The sequence below is a fragment of the Equus quagga genome, chromosome 13 (genome assembly GCF_021613505.1).
Source record: "Equus quagga isolate Etosha38 chromosome 13, UCLA_HA_Equagga_1.0, whole genome shotgun sequence".
NCBI classification, from domain to species: Eukaryota; Metazoa; Chordata; class Mammalia; order Perissodactyla; family Equidae; genus Equus; species Equus quagga.
The window spans coordinates 22,937,044-22,958,473 of record NC_060279.1 but is presented as its reverse complement, the minus strand read 5'-3'; the positions used below and the strand labels follow the sequence as shown (position 1 = coordinate 22,958,473).

The following is a 21,430-nucleotide window of genomic DNA, read 5'->3' as shown; positions in this document are numbered from 1 at the left end:
TTTTTTTTTTGGTAAGATCATTTAAGATTTAAAATTGCATAAATTTCAGATGCACACAACTACAGCTTTTTTTTTTGGTAAGAACTTTAAAGATTTAAAATTGCATAAATTTCAGATGCACATGACTACAGCTTTTCTTTTTGGTAAGAACATTTAAGATTGTCTGACTTCAAATGGTACGTTTTTTGTTTTTGTTTTGGACCTCCGGAGTAGTGTTGATTTGATCATAATCTCCAGTTCATGGTATTGTCACCAGTCATGAAAGACTTTTTTCTTCTTCTCATCCATAGGAAACCATTTTAATAGGTTTGTATTTTTTTTGTTTGTTTTTGCAAAATGCGTATTGTCATATCAAGTTGATAAATTTTACATTTACGTGGATGGCGTTATGCATCTAATGTGAGATTTTCCCACTCTGCAGTGCTGTTTGATGATAAGCACCATGCCTTCTTCTTTTCCTAGGTTTTGTGAGGAAATCTTTCTAAATAGTGTTAGACTTTTTGTCTTTTGTAATTAGAGAAATCCGAAAGAATCCCCCCTCAGGGGATGTTGGTGGGATTATTTGTCCCTGAATGTGGTATATAATTTTTTATAAGTTGCTTTTGTTTTCTTCTTTACCATTAGGTGGTCACTGATTCCTTCTCATGGATATTGGTGTGTCTGAGCATTGTGGGTGGTCTTTTTAATTAATTGAAATTTTTATTGAGCTAATTGTAGATTCACGTACAGTTGTAAGACATAATACAGAGCAATCCTTTGTGGACTTTGCCCAGGCGCAGCTGCTTTTTATGCTTCCAGTGTATATACAGGCTGGGAAGAGGGGTAGACAGGCTGGTTAGAGTGATGTCAAGGAAGAGCGATGGCCTGAGGCCTTCTCTTGTGAATGTGTAACATGTGAACTTTAGAGTGTGGACCTTACTTTATCTGCCTTTTTGCTTAATTTTTTAGTATGTGTTTCAGATGGTGAAGTTACTGTGTGGCTGAGTTCTGCATAAGTGATATAGTATGGCATCCTTCTTCCTTTAAACAAATTGACTCTTTCATACAAATACTATTATAAGTAATTATACAAATGTGAGATCTTAAGTTTTGATAATGATTAGATATTTCTGTGTATGTTTTGTTTTAGGTTGTTTCACGAAGAAATCCAGAGGATGTCCAGGAGGTAACATGTTTATCCATATGAAAATTTTATTTTATGTATTTGACACAAATTTAATTAAATGCTTTATTGAAGTAATTGAATTATTTGTATGTCAGTCTTTGTATTTTTATGTTTGTGTGAAGATTGTTGTCAGCTCACAAAATAGTAGCTGAACTGTCCTATTTCAGACCTATGAAAATGTACGTGTTAAATTTTAGTAGGTGTTAAGTCACGTAAATAAGAATTTCAGGAATTATTCACACCTGTTAAGTACATATTAAGTTTTTGTAGGTATTAAGTTATATAAATAAGCATTTCAGGAATTCTAGTGCCGTTTAATAATGTGATAATTTTTCTGATAAATAGCACTCATAAAATTTCAATAGTAGTTAAGGGCCCCTACTTACTTATTTCAAAATCATGATGCCTGTTTAATAAAAAAATGAAAAGTATTTGGTAACTAGTATTAATTTTAAAGCTCATAATTATAAATTATGGATTTCTCTTTACTTCCACTTTTATATTGAGTTGACGTATTGACATCTTGGAAAACTGCTTTGGGCGTAGATATTTCTTTTTAAAATTTTGTAGTTAGTTCTTTTGCAGACTCTTTCCCTCTCTCTAAAATGATACCAGCTTGTTATGTTTTTGTTTAGAACTGTGGAATTCTATATTTATAATTACTTTGTGCTTGTTACATATCTTTAGGAATCGTAACTGAGGCGTTTACTTCTTTTAATGTTTTTTGACTTGCTTTCGTTTTGGTACTTGTTCATTTACACTAAGATTAGAAGGACATATATTGGGGATTTTTTTCCCCTTACTAACGTGTTTAAAACAGATGCTGTAAATTGATAGTCTTGATTCTGCAATGTTTTTTTTCCCCCAATTGAATTTTAATGTTTTTGAGTGGGGTATGTACTTTCTATTTAGCCACAAGCCCCACTACTCCTTACAGACAAACCCGGCTTTCTTTATAGATTTAAGTTGATTGTTTGGTACTGGTTGGTTTGAGTGTGTGACAGCAAGTTTAGACAATATTTTAACTTTTATACATTACCATTTCTTGCTATTTCTGATCTGATATTTGTCTTTCTTCTGTGGTTAAAAATAGTTCAATAAAAGATACCTTTTTAAAAGATTTCCTACTATTTTCCTTAGGGGTTTAAGATAGCTTACTTTACCCCTGCCAATAGTCAGGAAGAGAATATTATAATACTGTTATTTTGGAAGAAAAGGATATATATCTTTCCAAAATAACTAGATATATAGATGGTAGTGAAAGTAATTTGCACCGTTGATTAATTAAAGTGTCTACAAAAGGGTCAATTGATTAGTATGACCTATTCTTCTGAATTCCACTAATTATGTTGAATTAATAGTCAATACCAGGCTATTCTGCTTTTGAAAATTTACCACTCTGTTCAGATTGAAACTGGGTTGTGTTTCCTTTGAATACACTGTCTGATTGCTGTGCTGTAGTTTGTAGCTTGATGTTCCCCTTTTCCAGGGAGAATCCTGAACCAACCTACCCATGAACATACTCTCTGCCATTTCCTTAATCCTTTTTTGGGGAAAACTCTTTTATAATAACAACTGTTGGTGAACCATTCATCATAAAACTCTTGTAAGTGTCCTTTAGTTAGATTTGCATGGTCCTTTGTTAGAAATGGTATAAAATTAAAAAAAAAATGTCTTCTCTCTACCTGGCTTCTTAAAATATAGAGTAACCTTGAAATTATATCAATTTTTTTTTAGTTTCCCATGTGTTTCATTTAAACATTGTAATTCCCATTTAGGAGAGGAATTCACCACCTAGAATTTGTTTTCATTTCCTTTCCTTTTGCTTTCCCTTTCCATTAACTAATTCATTTAGTTACTGCTTTAGAATTTAGTTAGGCTTCACAAGGGCTGTTGAGGATTAGTAGATGCACTGTTAGTCTAACCAAATATGGGGCTAATAAAATGCTGTTCTTATAAGACTGTTTTTTCTTTTATATATGTATGTGTGTGCATATATATATATATATATGCACACACACACACACACACACACACACACACACACACTTGGCACATGCTACCAGATATCGGTGTATTCGTCCTAAGAATGCTAAAATACTCACATGGAGGAAATGGTTTAAAATTGTCTAGGATGGCTTGCTTGCTTTCTTTTTTTTAAAAAATTTTTAAAAAATTCCTTCTAAATTTTTATTTAGTAAGAGCAGCAGAAAGGGGAAAGAAAGAGATGGAGATATTGGGCCCTCCCTCCTCCACCTTAAAAAAAAGTAATCTAAAGCTCTGTTTCTATATAGGTAGTAAATTTCACTGGTGAAATTTGGGAAAGGAAAAGAAAAGAACTGAAATAGAACTTTCTATGTATCATGTCAGAAGGCTCTAGCTTTTAAGTCATTTCATGAAATAGTTTTAGAAAAACTATTTGAGAACATTCAGAAATGTGTCACAGGAAAAAAAAGGCTCTTGAAAATTGGGAAAAGAAAATCTGTAAACAGATAGTATGGTAGTGATGTTGGTTGCAAGAAAAAGTGATCCAGCAAGTTTTAAATACTATGAGGGTAAAGAGGACAGTTAATTGAATGGAGTGGTTTTGTAAAATACAAGAGATCTAAAGGTTTTTTGGTGTCATTAAGTGAAATTATCTGAAAAGAAAACATTTATTTTATGTAAAAAATACTTAAGTGAATGTTTTTAATGAAAATTAAACTTTTGTTATTATAGTCTATGTATGGTTGCCACTGAATTAATATTTTGGCTATTATACAACTATTTCTTTTCCAATAGGAAAGAATTGATCATTTATTAGAGAAAGTAATTTTCGCGTGTGTCTTTTGGGACTTTGTGTAGTCCAAATATAAACATGAGTACTTGCTAATATAATGGAAGTGTGCTTTTGTTCACTTTTCCATTTTGAAGATTTCTAGAAACATCAAAGTTTAAAAGGAGTGAGAAGAAAAGGAGGCAATGGATGTGACATGTTGAGATGCTTTGGTTTCCTGCATTTCTTGAGGGTTTACATTTGCTCTTAGGTATTTTGATTCTGTAGTCCCTGTGTTGAGAAGAAGGAATATGGAGTGAATAAATGAGGGCATGGTGGAGAAACACACATTCTCACTGTTGGGGTTCTAATTCTTGCTCTGACAGACTATCTACTGGTTTACATACCATGGTATTATTATCATTATTGTGATTAAATTATTAACTTTTTCTCCTTAAGTTACTCTGCCTTTATTTAAAAATGACCCTAACTAGAATGTAAGTTTTATCTGCAGACTGACTTCTTTCCCTGTACTACAGCCTTTTGAATAGCTCTCATGTCTAGTTCATAATGGCTTTGAGGATGGCATTTACCTTATGTAAGATACTACTTTCACAAGCCCATCACCATCATATTTGATCTATTTTAAATATATGAAAATAACATTGTTTTTTCCCATGACAGAATTATATACATGTATCAAAATTAGAAACTACCGAGAAGCAAAAAATAGGAAAATTAGAATCACTTGTAATTGCACTATCCTGAGACCTTTTTCTTTCCAATGTTAGTTGGTTCTCTTGGTTAGTTCCTCTTGCTGTGTCTTCTCCTGAAACTGTTGGTTCTGCGCTGTCAACATTTGTCTTGTTCACCTCCATTTTAAAGTAAGATCTCTTCTTCCATCCAAATGGCCTATCGCGTGGCACAGCCAAGCTTCTTAAACACTTTGCACTTGGTTTCCTCTTCCAACTCTCCCTGGGCCCTCAGGGTTAGGGTTCCCCAGCATTCTGTTGTTAGACTCCTCATCTCGTTACAAATCTAAGAAACTGTCCTGAGTGATTACCGCGTCTCTGCTGATGAGTCCCAAATTAATACATCTTGCTAGTCCTTACTCTTGCACTCCAAACCCATCTACCCTTTTGGACATCTCCAGTTAGACACCTCACAAGCACCTGAATCAAATACATCTAAAATTGAACTTTGTTCTTATCTCAAAACAGCTGCTTCTCCCTTGCTCTACACCTTAGGGAATAGCATCACCATTTTTCCAGTTGCAAAAGCCAAAATTCTAGTAATTATATTTGGCATCTTGCTCTTTTGAAAGCATCCCCAACCCCTTCTCTCTCTTTACTTTATATTTGTTGGTCTCATCACTACTTCCCTTCAGTCTGCCCACCTAGGGTGTTACTTTCTCTAAGCCTTCTTAGATACCCAAGGCTGGCTTAGGTGGTCCTTCCATAACACCCTTGGGCTGCCCTTCTCAGCATTTATCACGCCGTCTTGTAATGTAGTTACTGTCTTGGCTTATTCTTTCTCACTACTCCAGGAGCTCTTTGAAGGCAGGGACTATGTTTCTCATTTTTTCATCCCCTTGTGCCAACACAGTGCCTGGCACAGAGCAGGGTTGTGAAAATGTTTGTTTTTGATGACTATTTTTGTCCTTGAATAAATGAATAAAAGGAAGCTTCAGGAGGAGTACTTTGTTTAAATTAATTCATATTATAGTCTGACTAGTCTCCTAGGATTATAACTAAATTAAACAGGAAACTTAGTAATCATGGCAAAATTTTTAGTAGTATAACAAAATTTAATGAAGAATTTCTTATATGCGGAGAGTGAATATTTTAACAAGAGTCTCTTAAATCACACTTGGTTACCTGCTTGGCCTAAGATTTGCTCGTTGCCATTACACTATTGAGTTTGTTAGAAGTGAGGTAATTGGGATTTTCAGAAGCAGAGGCCCCAGTATACCAGGTAACAGAATTTAAAACTCAGTTTTACCCTATTTTGTGGAGACTGAGCAGCTGAATCAGTGATATCAAGGCCATGTGTCAAATTCTTTTCCTTTACAAAGTGTTTTTTTTTTTGTAGTCTGAGTAAGGTAGAACAATAATTCAAACTAATGAAGGTAAACTTTTATGTATTATATAATCTAGGTGATTGTTATTTTGTTTTTGAAATATACTAATTTTAATGGCATTCTGATCAGGATTTACCTTGTCTTCAGAAATCTTATTACTACTTTAAATTGAGATTTATGAAATAAGATTTATGAAATGTAAAAGTTCATGTTAATTACTTGCTACATGGCCATTTCTTCAGTTTTATTCAGTTTATTTATCCTTTTAGGCAAATGCTGAGTATGTACTTTGCTTAAAAATTGCCTAATTAACTATTTTGTGTTTATAAACGTGCTGTTTTTGAGACAGAATCTATATTTTGATATCTAGCTCATTTCCAGACCAATAGTAATTGATTTTTGAAGAAGTTAAGTGACATTTTATGTAGTATAGATGTTCTTTGTACTAGGTTGAAGATTTTTCCAGTATGAAGAAAATGGTACTTGTTTAAAGTGAAATTTAAAAATCAAAACAGAGCAGTTGGAGGAAGAATTGCTGCTTTGTGTTTTTAAAACAGATATTAGTGGTTAATTCCATACTATTAACCGTATTGGTTAGAACATATATTTCTTGCCTTTGCCTAACAGGTGTTAGTACTTTAATGAGGATTGTTTGTGGTTCAGATGTCTGAACCTAAATAGTTCCACTATGAGATACCCATTTGATTTTTTTCTCTCTATAGATAATCGTATGGAAGAGATACAGTGACTTTAAGAAACTACACAAAGAACTATGGCAAATTCACAAAAACTTATTTCGACACTCAGAATTGTTTCCTCCCTTTGCTAAAGGAATCGTGTTTGGTAAGTGATTATTTTGAAATTGTGATTTTATAAAATGATGATTAGCTGATTGTGTATATATGCTGAACCTTGAAATACTGTCCCATGAAGTCAGAAGCCACTTATTAAAATAATTCATATCATACAGTAGGCACTTGAAGTTGTTTTTTTGTTCTTGGTGTAATTTTGTTAACTCAGAATGCATTTATTCCTCCCTTCCATGAAAGAATAACACAACTCCAACTCTAGCCAATCAAGCAAATAAAAAAAATGATGTAGGAACATAAGAAACGGTGATATTGAATCATTCTTAGGGCTCTGAAAGTTTTGGATCTTTAAAAAATAAGTCTATCCTGTGTATATTTTCCTGACATGTTTCTCGTAATATGAATGGTTGTGGTTTGAGGCACTAGTCCAGATATGACCATTTTGGGACGGTGCTCTGGGTGTGTTATTGATTAACAACTGTTAGATTCCCAGAGTGTCTGAGACCAGTCAAGTAAAAAGAATATTTGATATGATTTAGTTACGTATTTGACATGGAATAACAAATATATCAAAAATAGGGACAAAAGGTGGAAAACGTGGAGAAATACAAAGAAAAATAATGATGACAAGAACAGAACAAAAACCACTCAGGGATAAACATAATTATGTGGTTAATATTTTGGATTATGTCCTACCAATCTTTTTTTCAGTGTGGTTTGTATATGTGCACAGTGATTTAAATTAATGTTTTACTATGTATATTGTTTTGTAGGTTGTCCTTTTAAAACATATCAATTTGTTGGGAATACTTTGCTATGTCAATAAATAGTCTTCTGGGACATGTTTGGGAGTGGCAACATGTATATATTTATCACAATTTACTTAGCAATCAGTTTTCTGGCAGACCTTTAGATTGATTTTAATTAGTTAAGAGCATGGGGGTTAGGGTCATTTGGATCCGGATTGAGTTCCACCTTTGCTATTTACTACCTGTGTAACTTTTGTCAAGTGACTTCTCTTTTCTAAGCCTCTGTTTTCCTATCTTAAAAGTGGGCATAATAATGTGCGGATTAAACAGGCAATGTGTATAAAGCATTAGCATGTCTGGTACGTACTGAGGGTCCAGTAACTGGTATTATTTATATTATTTATCATTATTAATATTTTTACTGGTTAATAAGTCTGTTTTTTTTTAGGTTTAAACTTACCTTTTTATACCTTTTTGCAATCCCACTCTCTTGCCAGCAGTTTTTTGTTAGTCTCTGGCAAAAGGGGGCATTGGAGGGAGCCTGGAAGGCTGGAAGAAGACACAGCCTGCCTGGTCCTGTCCACATGAACCCAGCAAGCCTCTTCGTTTGTTTCAGCTGCAGGACTTGGTTTCTGGTTGTGTTTTTCCCGCATTCCCAGAACTTGTCTTGTCATGTCCTCCCTCTTGCGGGCTGCCTGCGCCTGGGCTGCAGGAGATACCAGCACCAAGGTGCCCTCCTCAGAGGTCTCTGTTTCAGTTCCACGGCCCCTCCTCTAAGCCTCTCAGTGTTAATAACTCCACCCTTTTCCCTTTGTTTTCTCCAGAACTAGGGCTAGCGGTTATATTTTTTCTTTTGAGCAAGCAAAATTAAGTTTAATAGGAAAAATGTAAAGTACTATATTTAGAAAACCAATTACACAAATACAGAATCTAGTAGCCTTGTGGCTTGATAGTAGTTCAGATTAAAAACAAGTAATTTTGGGTAATTAACTGAAAAAGATCAGAATTAGCCAATAGTTTGACAAGGTTGCTATTAAAGCTTTTATAATCTAGGGGTTTATGTAATTAAAAATTTTTTTTCAATTGGGGTAAAATACACAGAAGGTAAAATTTACCATCTTAACCATTTTTTTTAAAGATTGGCACCTGAGCTAACAACTGTTGCCAATCTTCATCTTTTTTTAAATTGCTTTTTCTCCCCAAATCCCCCCAGTAAATAGTTGTATATTTTAGCTGTGGGTCCCTCTAGTTGTGGCATGTGGGACGCTGCCTCAACATGGCCTGACGAGCGGTGCCATGTCTGCGCCCAGGATCCGAACCGGCGAAACCCCGGGCCCCTGAAGGGGAGCGTGTGAACATAATCACTCGGCCACGGGGCAGCCCCAACCATTTTTAAATGTATAATTCAGGGGCCGGCCAGTGGCACATTTACAGCTTCCAGGGATTAGAACCTGCTGTCTTTGGGGCCCTTTTTCAGACTACCACACACGGTATATTTGTCTTCCTTTCTTGCTTGCTTGCACCCTTTGGGCAACAACTTTTAAGATCATGAAAATATCCTGCTCTTCTGGAAAATTACCCCTTAGACGTAGCATCCGTTGATGATTCTTGCATGAACCAATGTTTACATGATGGTTACAAAATAATGGTTGTCCAATTCTAGCAACCCCCTCCCCCTACATTTGCCATTGTCGTTCCTTCTCACTTCTCTGTGTATCTTTGTATCTAGGCTTCTGTGTATCTGTTTCTATGTGTCTGTATCTGTATACTTATTCATCTAGCCATTATTTATTTGGACTCGTGTACTACTTTTTTTCCTAGTAGTGTAGCATTCATTAATGTTCTTAATTATTTTGATGCTCAGATTGTCCCAGTTTTGACCAGTAGGAGCCCTTTTACTCTGGCTTCTATGTCCTGTGACTTCTTCCTATCATACTAGTTTTTTTTTTTTAAGCACTTCTGATTTTTAGACATAACAAGATGTTCAGTGCTCATCTTGAGTTTATTCTGCTCCAGCCTTGGAATTAGCCATTTCTTTAGGGAGCTCTGGTTGCTTTTGTGGGCAGTGGCATTAGAAACTATGGTAGTTATCAAAGTATTGCATTTTAGCTCTGCATCCACCTTTCATTGCCTTGTTGGACATACTTTTCCAATTTGCGTGTATAAACTTACTCTGTAGAGGGTGTTAGAGAGACCCTGTAGGAGGTAGGTTTGAGCAACCCAGCTAACTTCTCTCATCCAGTGTGCTGCAGCCACACTGTCTCCAGTGAGATCTGAATCCCAGCCTTGGGGAGGAGGCACCCCTTCCAAGTACTGCCTTTGGTTCTCTCCCTCAACCCTAGGGTACTCCTTAGAGTTCTCTTTTATTCCCTCTTAGTAGTTAATCCTGTGTAAATAGTTAATAATTCTTTGTAAGATTTTCCCTGTTCAAATTCCTGGGTGGATTCCATTTTCTGGCTGGATCCTGGCTGCCACAGAGATTACTATCTGGGTAGATGTGCTCATTGCAGCTTCCTTCTAGGCTCTTTCAGCAACTAGAGTTAGGAAACATAGCGCATTTATGTACAAGTGTATGTACAACACACACATTATACATACTTCCATTTATATACAAACCTGCATACATACGTATTACTGTGTGTATATGTATTTGTATATACACATAGATATACGTATTTTATGTTTATGATAGCGTTTGCCAAACAAATTTTTATATGTTCAGTTCTATTTATGCCCCTTTCTCCCCCAAGATTTTGGATTTCTGGTCTTCATTAGAAATGTCTGCCAACACCTGTTTGCTTGCAAGATGATTTTCATAGCTTAAAAAAAATCCTTTTAGGGCCAGCCCAGTGGCATAGTGGTTAAGTTTGTACTCTCTGCTTTGGCGGCCTGGGGCTCACTGGTTCAGATCCTAGGCGCAGACCTACACACTGCTTCTCAAGCCATGCTGTGGCAGGCATCCCACATATAAATTAGAGGAAGATGGGCACAAATATTAGCTCAGGGCCAGTCTTCCTCAGCAAAAGGGGAAGGATTGGCAGCAGATATTAGCTCAGGGCTAATCTTCCTCAAAAAAAAAAAAATTCTGGGGCTGGCCCCTTGGCAAGTGGTTAGGTTTAGCGATCTCCGCTTCGGTGGCCCAGGGTTTCACTGGTTCGAGTCCTGGGCGCGGACATAGCAGTGCTCATCAAGCCATGCTGAGGTGGTGTCCCACATGCCACAACTAGAGTGACCCACAACTGAAAATACACGGCTATGTACTGGGGGGCTTTGGGAGAAAAAGGAAAAATAAAATCTTAAAAAAAAATCCTTTTAATAATCGATGTGGAATTTATATTTGAATGGGATGTCAGATGATGCTCCATTTTACTTTTTTTAGATGGATTGACATCTGTTCTAAGATAATTAATTAAATAAATCCATATTTTTTTTCCCAATAAAATTTACCTACCATCTTTGTTATATATTACCTTTTTGTATGCAGTGCCATTTATTAAAGGTTTTCTCTATTGTGACATTTATTTGTCTATTCTTATGTTAATACCTCTTTCTACACCATGTTGATTTTTTTGTAATGACTTTATATAGAGTGTGTTCTGATACAGACTATATTTCTCATCAACATTGGGGAAATATCTGCCTTTCAAGATCAGTCTGGAATACCTGGGGCTCTTACACTGCTAATTCTAAGAAGCCATGCCAGTTAGCCATTTATTGCCTCTTAGCTTCCAATCTCTTCTTTCATTTCCTATTCTGCATGAATGGATTGGACTTTTAAGTATTTTTGCTTTACAGTGAATATGTTGTTAAGCTTCACAATGGAGGGCACTGGAGGGACTTTGCAGAAGGATAGGGGCTTCTCTGCCTTCTTCCAGTGTGCTTTGGATTTTGTTTTTCTTTTTGCTTCTACTGTGCTTTTGCTAGAGGCGTCTGCCTCAGACATGTACTTAGAACACAGTCTCTTAACAAGCTTGCAGCCCCAGCCAGTTTGGTGGCCATCTAGCTGGGCACACCAAGGCACCCTAGTCCTACTAGAGAGTGAGCTTCTGACTGTGACTCCCTCTGTGTACCTGCCCCTCAGCTTTAGCCTGCTAGTACTTCGGAAGGTTGCTTCCTGTGCTCCTCTTTACAGGGACACTGTCGACCCCAGACTTGTCGCCCTGCAGGCGAGCAGGCTCCTGATGCCTCTTTCCTTCTGCGTGCTTGTCTGCCAGCCTTCGCCTGACTTTACCCCAGAAAGTTGTTTCCCATGGTCTTCCCAATGCAGATCCTCTGTACCCCAGGCCTTGCATTACCTTGCTTGTGAGTGGGCTCCCAGCACTGTGACTCTCTCTTTTTGCCCGCCTGCCAGCAGCCTTGTCCCATCTGAACTCTGGAGGGGTCTTTCATGCTTTCCTGGCAGCTGTGGACCAGCTCTGGCCCAGGAAACCCAACTAACTTCTCCCTCATTCAGTGGCTGCAACCACACCTTCTCCCAGAGGATCTGAGTCCCAACCTTGGGGAGGTGTTCCCCCTCCTAAGTCGTTCCTTCCTTGGGTACTCTCCCCACCCTGGGGCATTCTTTAGAGTTCTCTTTTCACCTTTGTCATTATTCCAACTGTCATGGTTAATAATTCTTTATATTCAACTTTTCCTCTTCAAATTACTGTGTGGTTCTGGTCTCTTAACTGAACCCTACTTGTGCTCTATTTGATTAAGGAAGGATTCTGGATGATCTGAAATTATCCTATCTCCATTGACTTGTGGTCCACAGGGCATAGGGATTTCCCCAGGCTGATTGAGAACCACAGTGCTCACTGAGCTTCACATTTACTTCTTCAGGATGTTCTGCATGTTTCACAACTCCTTGAGATCTGGGGAGAAGATGCAAAGCATCTTATGTAGTATAGCATCATCAGTGGCATTTATGACAGAATGAAGTCATCAAAAGGTTGTTGCTACAGTTCTTCAATTTTTACAAATACTTAATATTAACAATTTATGATATATAATGATATCTTTTTTTTTTAAAGATTGGCACCTGGGCCAACAACTGTTGCCAATCTTTTTTTTTTTCCCTGCTTTATCTCCCCAATCCCGCCCCATACATAGTTGTATATCTTAGTTGCAGCTCCTTCTAGTTGTGGGATGTGGGACACCGCCTCAACGTGGCCTGATGAGTGGTGCCATGTTCGCGCCCAGGATCTGAACCCTGGGCTGCTGTAGCGGAGCGCGCGAACTTAACCACTTGGCCATGGAGCCGGCCCCTATAATGATATCTTGAAATATAAGTAATAGCAAAGATATTTTGGTACATAATTAAAGAAAGCATTTGTATTTTCTTAGGTGAAAAACAGTTGAGGGATGTGGGCAACAGGTCACTAGCAGTAGAACCATTAGTTCTGATGGGACCATCAATTCATTCTGTTCCTCTACTAAACATTAGGGGATCCACAAACTCTTGTTATTGTGTAGGCTGTTAACCTTTGACTCTTTGCTTTTGGCCTTTGAGCCCACACATTCAATGATGCTTCGCATTTCTGTTCCCTTCTCTTCATAGTTACTGTGCAATATGTGTGGTTCCTTTTTTTCTTGGCACCTGATTAAAGTTGTAGTTGCTCTTTGCCATTGAACTACTGCCTCTTTTGACCATGATTTTGCTTGTTCTGTGCCTGGCAAACATGGTTGCATGCGACAGTCTGTTATTAATAGAATCATCTTTGATTAATTTCAACCTAATGCTTAATTATCTGGAAATTTTATGGGCACATTTAACTCAAGAAATGTTTTAAAAATAGGCACTGTGAATACAATGACTCAAATAGCCTGTCTTCTGACAAACTTAGTCTTGTAGTTGGAGTGAGCATCATGGTCCAGAAGTCGAGAAAGGGAAGTGCTTTAGGATGTGACATTCTCACTGTCAAGTTTTTTTGTTTGTTTTTTGAGGAAGATTAGCCCTGAGCTAACTACTGCCAGTCCTCCTCTCTTTTGCTAAGGAAGCCTGGCCCTGAGCTAACATCCGTGCCCATCTTCCTTTACTTTATATGTGGGACGCCTACCACAGCATGGTGTGCCAAGCGGTGCCATGTCAACAGCCGGGATCTGAACCGGTGAACCCCAGGCCGTGGAGAAGCGGAACGTGGGAACTTAGCTGCTGCGCCACCGGGTCAGCCCCCTCACTGTCAAGTTTTTAAGTCTTTTGGTACTCTACTTTAATTATCAAGATGCAAATAATTTTAAAAATTCACCAGTTTGAGAAGTTTTAAGAACTGTGCTTCTAAACCCACACCAAAAACTGTTTTTTTATATTCTAAAAGTAAGAAACCTCCCTTATATTGTACTTAACTCTTTTCCTCCCCCATTCTCTGATTCCTTGACAGTAAGCTGTGTGAGTGAGAGACTGCTTCATTCTTATGGAATATCTTCAGCATGTAGGCCCATGCCTGATAGATAAATGCTTGAAAAATAAGTTGAACAAAAACAAAGAATGAGTTAAGATTTAAGAGGTGGAGTAGTTACAGGCAGTGATATCACTGAAGGTCAATCTTAAAGCAGAAATTAAAAAGTTTGATCATACCTAGTGTGGGAACAGAGATGCACAACAGGAGGAGTATAAACTTGCGCAGTTTTTTGGAGGACAATTTGAAATATACCTTTTCTTAGCAATTCTGTTTTTAGTAAATTTTACTGCACATCTATTCTCATTTCTGCATAGGAGATATTTATCAATGATTATTAGACGTTTTGATCTTGAAAGTCTCCTTTACACTCTTAAAAAAATTATCAAGCACCTTGAAAAACTGTTATGTGGTTGTACCTATTAATATTTACCATATTAAAAATTAAAATGTACTATTGTATTAAATAAGAAAAAATACACTGCGTGTTAATATTTTTATGACAAATGACTTTTCCAAAGCAAAAAAAAAAAAAGAAGAGTAGCATTAGTTTACCTTTGCAAATCTCTAATGCCTGGATTAAAAGAAGATAGCTAGATTCTCATATCTGCTTCTGGATCTAGTCTGTGGTGATAGATTGTTTTGGTTGAAATATATGACGAAAATTCAGGGAGATACAGGTGATTTAGTTGAAAAAGGGAGGAGTATTTTAATAGCTTTTCAGATAATTGAAGATATTCATCTTTGATACACCAAAACTTGACAAGTAGTAATTTCTTGAAGGTTTAGTTGCATTATGGAATCTGAAACCCTATCAACGAACCTTTGGTACTTTGTTATATTAAGATCCATTAGTTTGTCTTAGATTTGAATGGATCTTTTACCTATGCGTGAGCTTATAACATCAAGCATTGGTCATTTGAAAAATATTGGTTCCCCGAGTTATGCAGATTTTGCAAATGTTGACCCATTTCATTAGAGTACCAAAAAATTGTTAGTATCACAGATCTCTAAAGGAAATTTTTTAAGTATTGGGAAGCTGTCAAGCTCACAGTGACTTGACAGCTTCAATTTGATCACTGACAACAATGCTGTTGGTAGTTTTCCTTGAAGTGTCAGGCTCACTTTGTTTATTTTATTTTATTTTTTTGGTGAGGGAGATGGACCCTGAGCTAACATCTGTGCCAATCTTCCTCTCTTTTGTGTGTGGGATGCCACCACAGCATGGCTTGATGAGCTGTGTGTACCGCACCTGGGATCTGAACCTGTGAACCCCGGGCCACTGAAGTGGACTGCACAAACTTAACCACAAAGCCACTGGGCTGGCTCCCTCACTTTGTTTAATTTTTGAGAAAATATCTGCGAAATATCCAAGTCTGAATAGTTATAGTTTGTTTATCTCCCATAAACTTTTAAAAAGAAATGGTCTCAAGGGTTGAGATTTAATAAAGTTAATAATTTTTACTGCTTCATCAAGGACATTTTCCTTTTGAAATTTTATTTATTTATTTTTTAATTGCAATAACATTGGATTATAACATTATATAGCTTTCGAATGTACATCATAATATATTTTGAATTCTGTGTAGATTACATCATGTTCACCACCCGAAAACTAATTATAGTCCATCCCCTCACATGTGAGCCTAATCACCCCTTTTGCCCTCCCAAGGACATTCTTAAGTGAAACTGGCATTTAAAAAAATTTTGATATGAGAGAGTGGCAGTAAGGAATATGCTGGTTACTAGTAAGTATAGTTTGGTGCCGTTGTCTTGATTCATGCTAAGAGGTCAGCAATTTTACTGCCATTGCTTTTAGATTATCAGGGCAAATGTCAATGTGGTGAAAAATGCAACTACTGGCTTAGTATTATTAGAAATGATTTGACCTCGTTGATCCCTTGAAAGGCCCTCAGGGGACCCCCAGGGGTCTGTGGACCATGTTTTGATAACATACACACACAAATATGTGTACACATGTATGTACATACACATAGGTGTTCCTTGCAAGGTTTTCAGTAGAAGAGAACTGAAAATAAGCTGAATTTTCTCAATAGGTGATTGTATGGATGTGCCATAATTCAGCTCATTAACAGAATTCTTCAGCTATTTGATATACACTGGGATAGAAAGATGTCTAAGATGTGTTTTTAAGATACAGAAAACAAATGTTGCACAGCTATATGTTTAGTAAGATCCCATCTGTGTTTAAATAGACATATGTATTTGTGTGATGACATGCCTAAACACGTCTGTGTAATGTGTGTAACCTCTATGGGCATGGGAGGAAGGGTAGTTTTGCTTTTTGCCTTATACTTTCTGTGCTGTGGAAATTAACTGCACACATATACCTTTAACTTTAATATTGGAAGATACACAGCCCAGCTTCTTAAACAGTAAGCTTGTCACTGGGTAAAAAGGGAGTGGCTTCTAAATTGGTTGAAGTTCTTAGCTGTTATTGTCTGTTACTAATGGATTATCTTCAACTTTTCTGTGCATCCTTTCATATTATAGAGTGAAAGTTTCTTATTAATCTTAATAAGTAAGCAATTTATCTCTTTCAATAAATGGTACAGTCCATTTGTAATACTTGATGACTGCAATGAACCCTGCAGGTAGCAGCTGTGGTTGTGTGCGGGGAATTGTTGGTTGATCATCTATCTTTTTAGCTACTCTCACATTTTTAGTACGTAAACCTCAGCAGCAAAAGAGAGTCCTATTGTAACTTACAGAACCACCAGAGATGTAGTTACTGTTATAGTGGTATAGTGAAAAGAACATGCCTTTTGGAATCTGATGGATTTGAGCCCAAATCTTCTATCCACTATTTACTAGTGGTGTGATCTTGTGCAAATTAACGTCTTAGTCTATTTTCTTATTGGTAAGATAGGGATAATACCTTTGTGTTCTGAGGATTGTATCTGTGGCGTGTCTAGCTCAGCTGCTGGACACGTATGAGCTATTGTTAGCTGTCATCTGTTGCTCAGTTGCCATTCCTCTCGTGTACCAGACTCTCTGGTGTCTCCTTCTTCAGTGTTGCGTTGCTCCACTGCCAAATTTCTGGTTAGCCTCTCAGACTGGTAGATGTGTCCTCTTCTAGAAGTTCTCTGTTTCCTTTAGGCTGAGTTAGTTGTTTTCGCCTTCTGGTTCTACATCTCAGCAATATAGCACCTAACTCATTTTGGTTTTCCCCAGGTTTTTTAATTTGAAAAATTTTCAAATTTACAGGAAAAAAACCAAAAGAATAGTATAGTGAACACTTTTGCTCACGTTCCCTGAGTGTTAACAATTTACCACATTTTTGTATAACTCTCTATGTGTGTGTCTCTCATTTTTTTCCTAAACCATTTGAGAATAAGTTGTAGATATTGTGACATTTCACCCCTACTTCTCATATTCCCCTACGGCCACAATTCCATATCACACTCAAGAAATTTAACATTGATAGAATAATATTACCAAATATGCGATCTGTATTCATATTTCCCCAGTTGTCCTAAAAATGTCCTTTCTACATTTTTTTTGGATCCAAGGTTATACCTGTAGGTTTGTTTCTTTAATCAAGAATATTTCTTATGCATTTTTTTTTGTTTTTCATGACATTGACATTTTTAAGGAGTATAAGACAGTTGTTTTGTAGGTTTCACAATCTCCATCTGTCTGATTTTTTTTTTGTGATTAGATCATTGTTTTTGTTTCGTATCTCTTATTAAACTATGATTTCCCATGAGAAGGAAAAAAGCAGCTCCTGACAGCTGAGAAAGAACTGGCCTGGCACTATCCACCTGTTTGACCTTGGTGTTTCTTAGAGTTGGCCTGGCCTTCACAGTTAGGCTGTGTTGTTATTCTGCTGAACGTAAACAGTTTCACAGAACGTGAGTGTTTGACAAGTCCACTCTGTGTCCTTGGACCAAGGCAAAAACAAGACTACTCCATAATCATGATCACAGACAAAAACATGAACACTGTTTATGTCACAAAAATAATCAAGCATATCTTCATCCTGGCTGCCATGGATGACTACTGCTTCTTTATAAATCACAACCTTAGCCTCTCTTCGTTCTTGTTGCCTCAAAGTAAGATTTATTTAAATCATAAAATCGTAGAATTAGATAGAATTCACAGCATTACAGTTACCCCAGCCTCCTGACAGCATCCAAACCAGGGCAAAGCCCCACTTCCGTGAACTTTTTCTGAAAGCACCTAACACAAGCCCAGACCTTATAAGTCCTTTCTGATAACCTCTTAGTGAAACGCCCCAGAGTTCCCAGGGTTCTCCCTAGTTGTAAGAAGTAGTAAATCCAACTTGTTTAACTAGAGGTGTGTTCTTGGTGCTGTTCCCTAAAGGGAATTCATGCCTGAGATCCTTGGCCTCTCTTTTTACTCTGTGAATGGATTTTTATTACAGTTAAGAATCAGCATCAAACTATTTTAATTTTTTACTGGTCAAGGATAATTTTTAGTTCTAATAACTAGTTTTTGATCATTGATATTTGCATTTTAAAAAAATGGTAAACTCTGCTGGCTAGGAGTTGTTCTGCATAAAAAAAAAAAAACCAGACATAGAGAAGATCCCAAAGGCAGCTTGTAAATCAAAGAGAGACACTATTTCCAGTGATTTATTAGCTTCGTTAGAATGTTTGAATTTAAACCCCCCCCCCGCCAACTTTTAATAAACCATTCATTGTTGGGTAATTGGGAGCAGGAGAGTGACTTAGATATGATATATACACACTCATACACAAATAATATAATACATAATATATAATATTGCCCAATAAATCTTCTTAGGAAAAATTTGTTTTGCATTTTCTATCATAGATTATCTATAATTTTTGTACTCTGTTTACAGAAAAATTAACATTGACCTCGTGAATGGAAATTTAAAGCAGTGATAAGAGAAGCACCTGTTTATGATTTCTCATTGTGGCTGCTTTTCAAGTGAAGCTTTGATGATATTAAAGGATTAACAAGTAGAGAACAGCCACTAGGGTGTTGTCTGCCATTAGGATGACTGTTGAATCTTGCTACTTAAAAAAAAGTTGTTTTTAATTAGGTGGCTTTGTTATATATATTAGGGCCAGTAGTTATTGCATTAAAATTCATCTGCTTCTCTTTGGTTATGCTATCGATACTAAGTATTTTTTCTTATTTTGAAACACGTTAGGAACAAAGAAGTGAGTGTGTTCTTTCACCATATTTGTTCTGATGATAGGATTCAATGTAATTGAACCTTTTAATGCATAAGCCTTTATTTTTGCTTGTACTCCACTCTGAAAAATGTTTTAATTTATCTCTGCTTGTCCAAGTTTAGTGGAATGGAAATGCATAGATCAATAGAAGTACAACGAAGACGTGCTTTTGACGTATTTATTCTGTTTAGAAGTTGATATATTCATTGCTTAAGCATATTAGTCTAGCTTAATGGGGAGGTGGGAGGAATCATTGATCACACTAGGAGTAAAGCTCCCAGATTTTTATGTATTTGTTTCAGCTACTAAATAAGATTATTTTAGGGTGGCGTTAAATATTCTGGAATTTTCCATTAAAATTTCTCAACAAGTAGTTAATGTATTTAAAGATAATATCAGTTGGTTTTTGGGTTGAAACATAGTATAATAGATGCGTTTTTTTGCGTTTCTGTCCTAAGATTATAGGTGTTCACAAAATTATTAATATTAATTGTTAATAAATTAATATATAATAAAATTATTAATATATAATAAAATTATTAATATTAATTCGCAGGCACTAGAATTTACTTTTTTGTTTAAAGGATAAATATGTTGGACTATAATCATAACCACCAGTGTGTACTTAATTTCTTATTTAGGCAAAAGAAAGAATAACGTACAGTTACCGGTGATGTTAACCTGTTTGGCCAATAGATTTTCCCCAAGATTGAATAATTTAGATTATTTTCTGGCCAGAGAATTTGCTTTATGGGTTGAGGAGTTTGTTTCCAGATGATATTATTGATAGGTAAGCTAGCAGTGTCATTTTAGGTGTGCTTTTGTCATTGGGAAAGTCAGGTTTAATTTAATTGTTGCATATGAACTGGAACTAATAGGAAAACAGACTTAGCATAATGGACTATATTAGGTGTGGTGACTTGTGACAAAACTTAAAACCAGATAGAAGTCAATTTCTTTCTCATGGTCTAAGATCTGGATGTAGCCTCAGGCAGGGCAGCTCCACAATGATAGGAATCCAAGCTTCTGCCTTGTTGCTGTGTCTTTTTTAACTTCTCATTGCATAGTCCTTCCTGGAAAGGGAAAAGGAGAAAGAAGAAAAGGTGAGGAGAGAGGGTAGATCAGCTCTCTGTAAAAGAGATTCCTGGGGAGCCAAATATAACTTTGTTTCTATGTTATTGGCCATAACTTAGTCCACGTCCACATGTAACTGCAAGGCAAGCTGGAATTTATAGTCTTCTTTTACTGTGCTGCTGTGTCAGCAGTTAGAAATGGGGGATTATTTTACTAAGGAAGAAGGTGAGAACAGATAGTGGGATAGCAACTAGCAGCCTATTCCCTGGTAAATAAAGCAGTTTACTGGATGTTAGGAATCCTCTAATTGACTGCCACTTGCCTGCTAACCTTTACTGGGCCCTGGGCTCTTTGAGGATGCTGATAAAAGTTATAGACCCTTTCCCTAGAAAATGTGTCTGTGGACATACTCATGAAATTTTGTAGGATTGTGTCTCTGAAACCCACCCATTAAGCCTGGGGGGTTGTTTATGGACCCACTGTTAAGATTTTTTTTGTTAGTGAAAGATGACTGACTTATATTCTAGGATAGAAGGTCCTGCTGTAAGACTCCTTTTTTAAAAAGTTTTTCTGAGTTTCCATTATTCACTCATACCGTCAACAAAAATTAATTAGCATGTTCCGTATGGTAGACACTATGATGGTACTTGAAGGTTCAAAGACACCATGATTAATTTATTAAGTGCTTACTAGGTGCCTGGCATGGAACTGGAAACCCTCAGTACATTGTTCATTTTCTCCATTTTACAAAGGAGGAAGTAATCTGCCTAAGATTTTATACTTAGTGAATGATGGAGCTAGTATTTGAACCCAAGTTTAACTCTAAAACCATTTCTTTTAGTTATCATGAAGTAGACCCTTTGCCGTAAACATAAGACACATTGAGCAGAGGGTATTTAGTGGTTCAATTTTAAATTCTTGCCTTGGGTTATATAACCAGGAATCTGTTTCTGCCTCAGTTTTCTGTTAACATTTTGCAAAGCCACTTAAAATGTTTAAGTATGTGATGATCTTACTCTTGATTTTGCATTTTTTAAACCTTTATTGCAATCAGTGTGATACATGGCATGTGACAAATGCCAAGCGGTAATCTGATCTAAGAGTAGTACAAAATGATACTTCAAAATATCTTATCAGCATTCAAATTATATGTATCGTAAAAAACATTTTATGAAAACCACCTTTCAATCACCTTAGAAACCAGAGCTCACTGGTGCTGTGTGTTCCCT

General features: G+C 36.5%; 1 protein-coding gene across 5 annotated transcripts in view; it reads left to right on the top strand.

The window, feature by feature from the left end:
- The window catches only part of RPS6KC1 (ribosomal protein S6 kinase C1), a 170,003-nt gene that overhangs the window by 13,971 nt on the left and 134,602 nt on the right, over positions 1-21,430 (top strand). For 4 of the 5 annotated variants that reach the window (XM_046682331.1, XM_046682329.1, XM_046682328.1 and 1 more), the window contains 2 exons: positions 1,130-1,165; positions 6,723-6,843. In XM_046682331.1, the coding sequence (XP_046538287.1) occupies positions 1,130-1,165; positions 6,723-6,843 (157 nt within the window). Of the gene's footprint in view, positions 1-1,129; positions 1,166-2,754; positions 2,772-6,722; positions 6,844-21,430 lie in introns of those variants that run through there. The other variant, XM_046682333.1, reaches the window with a different exon arrangement.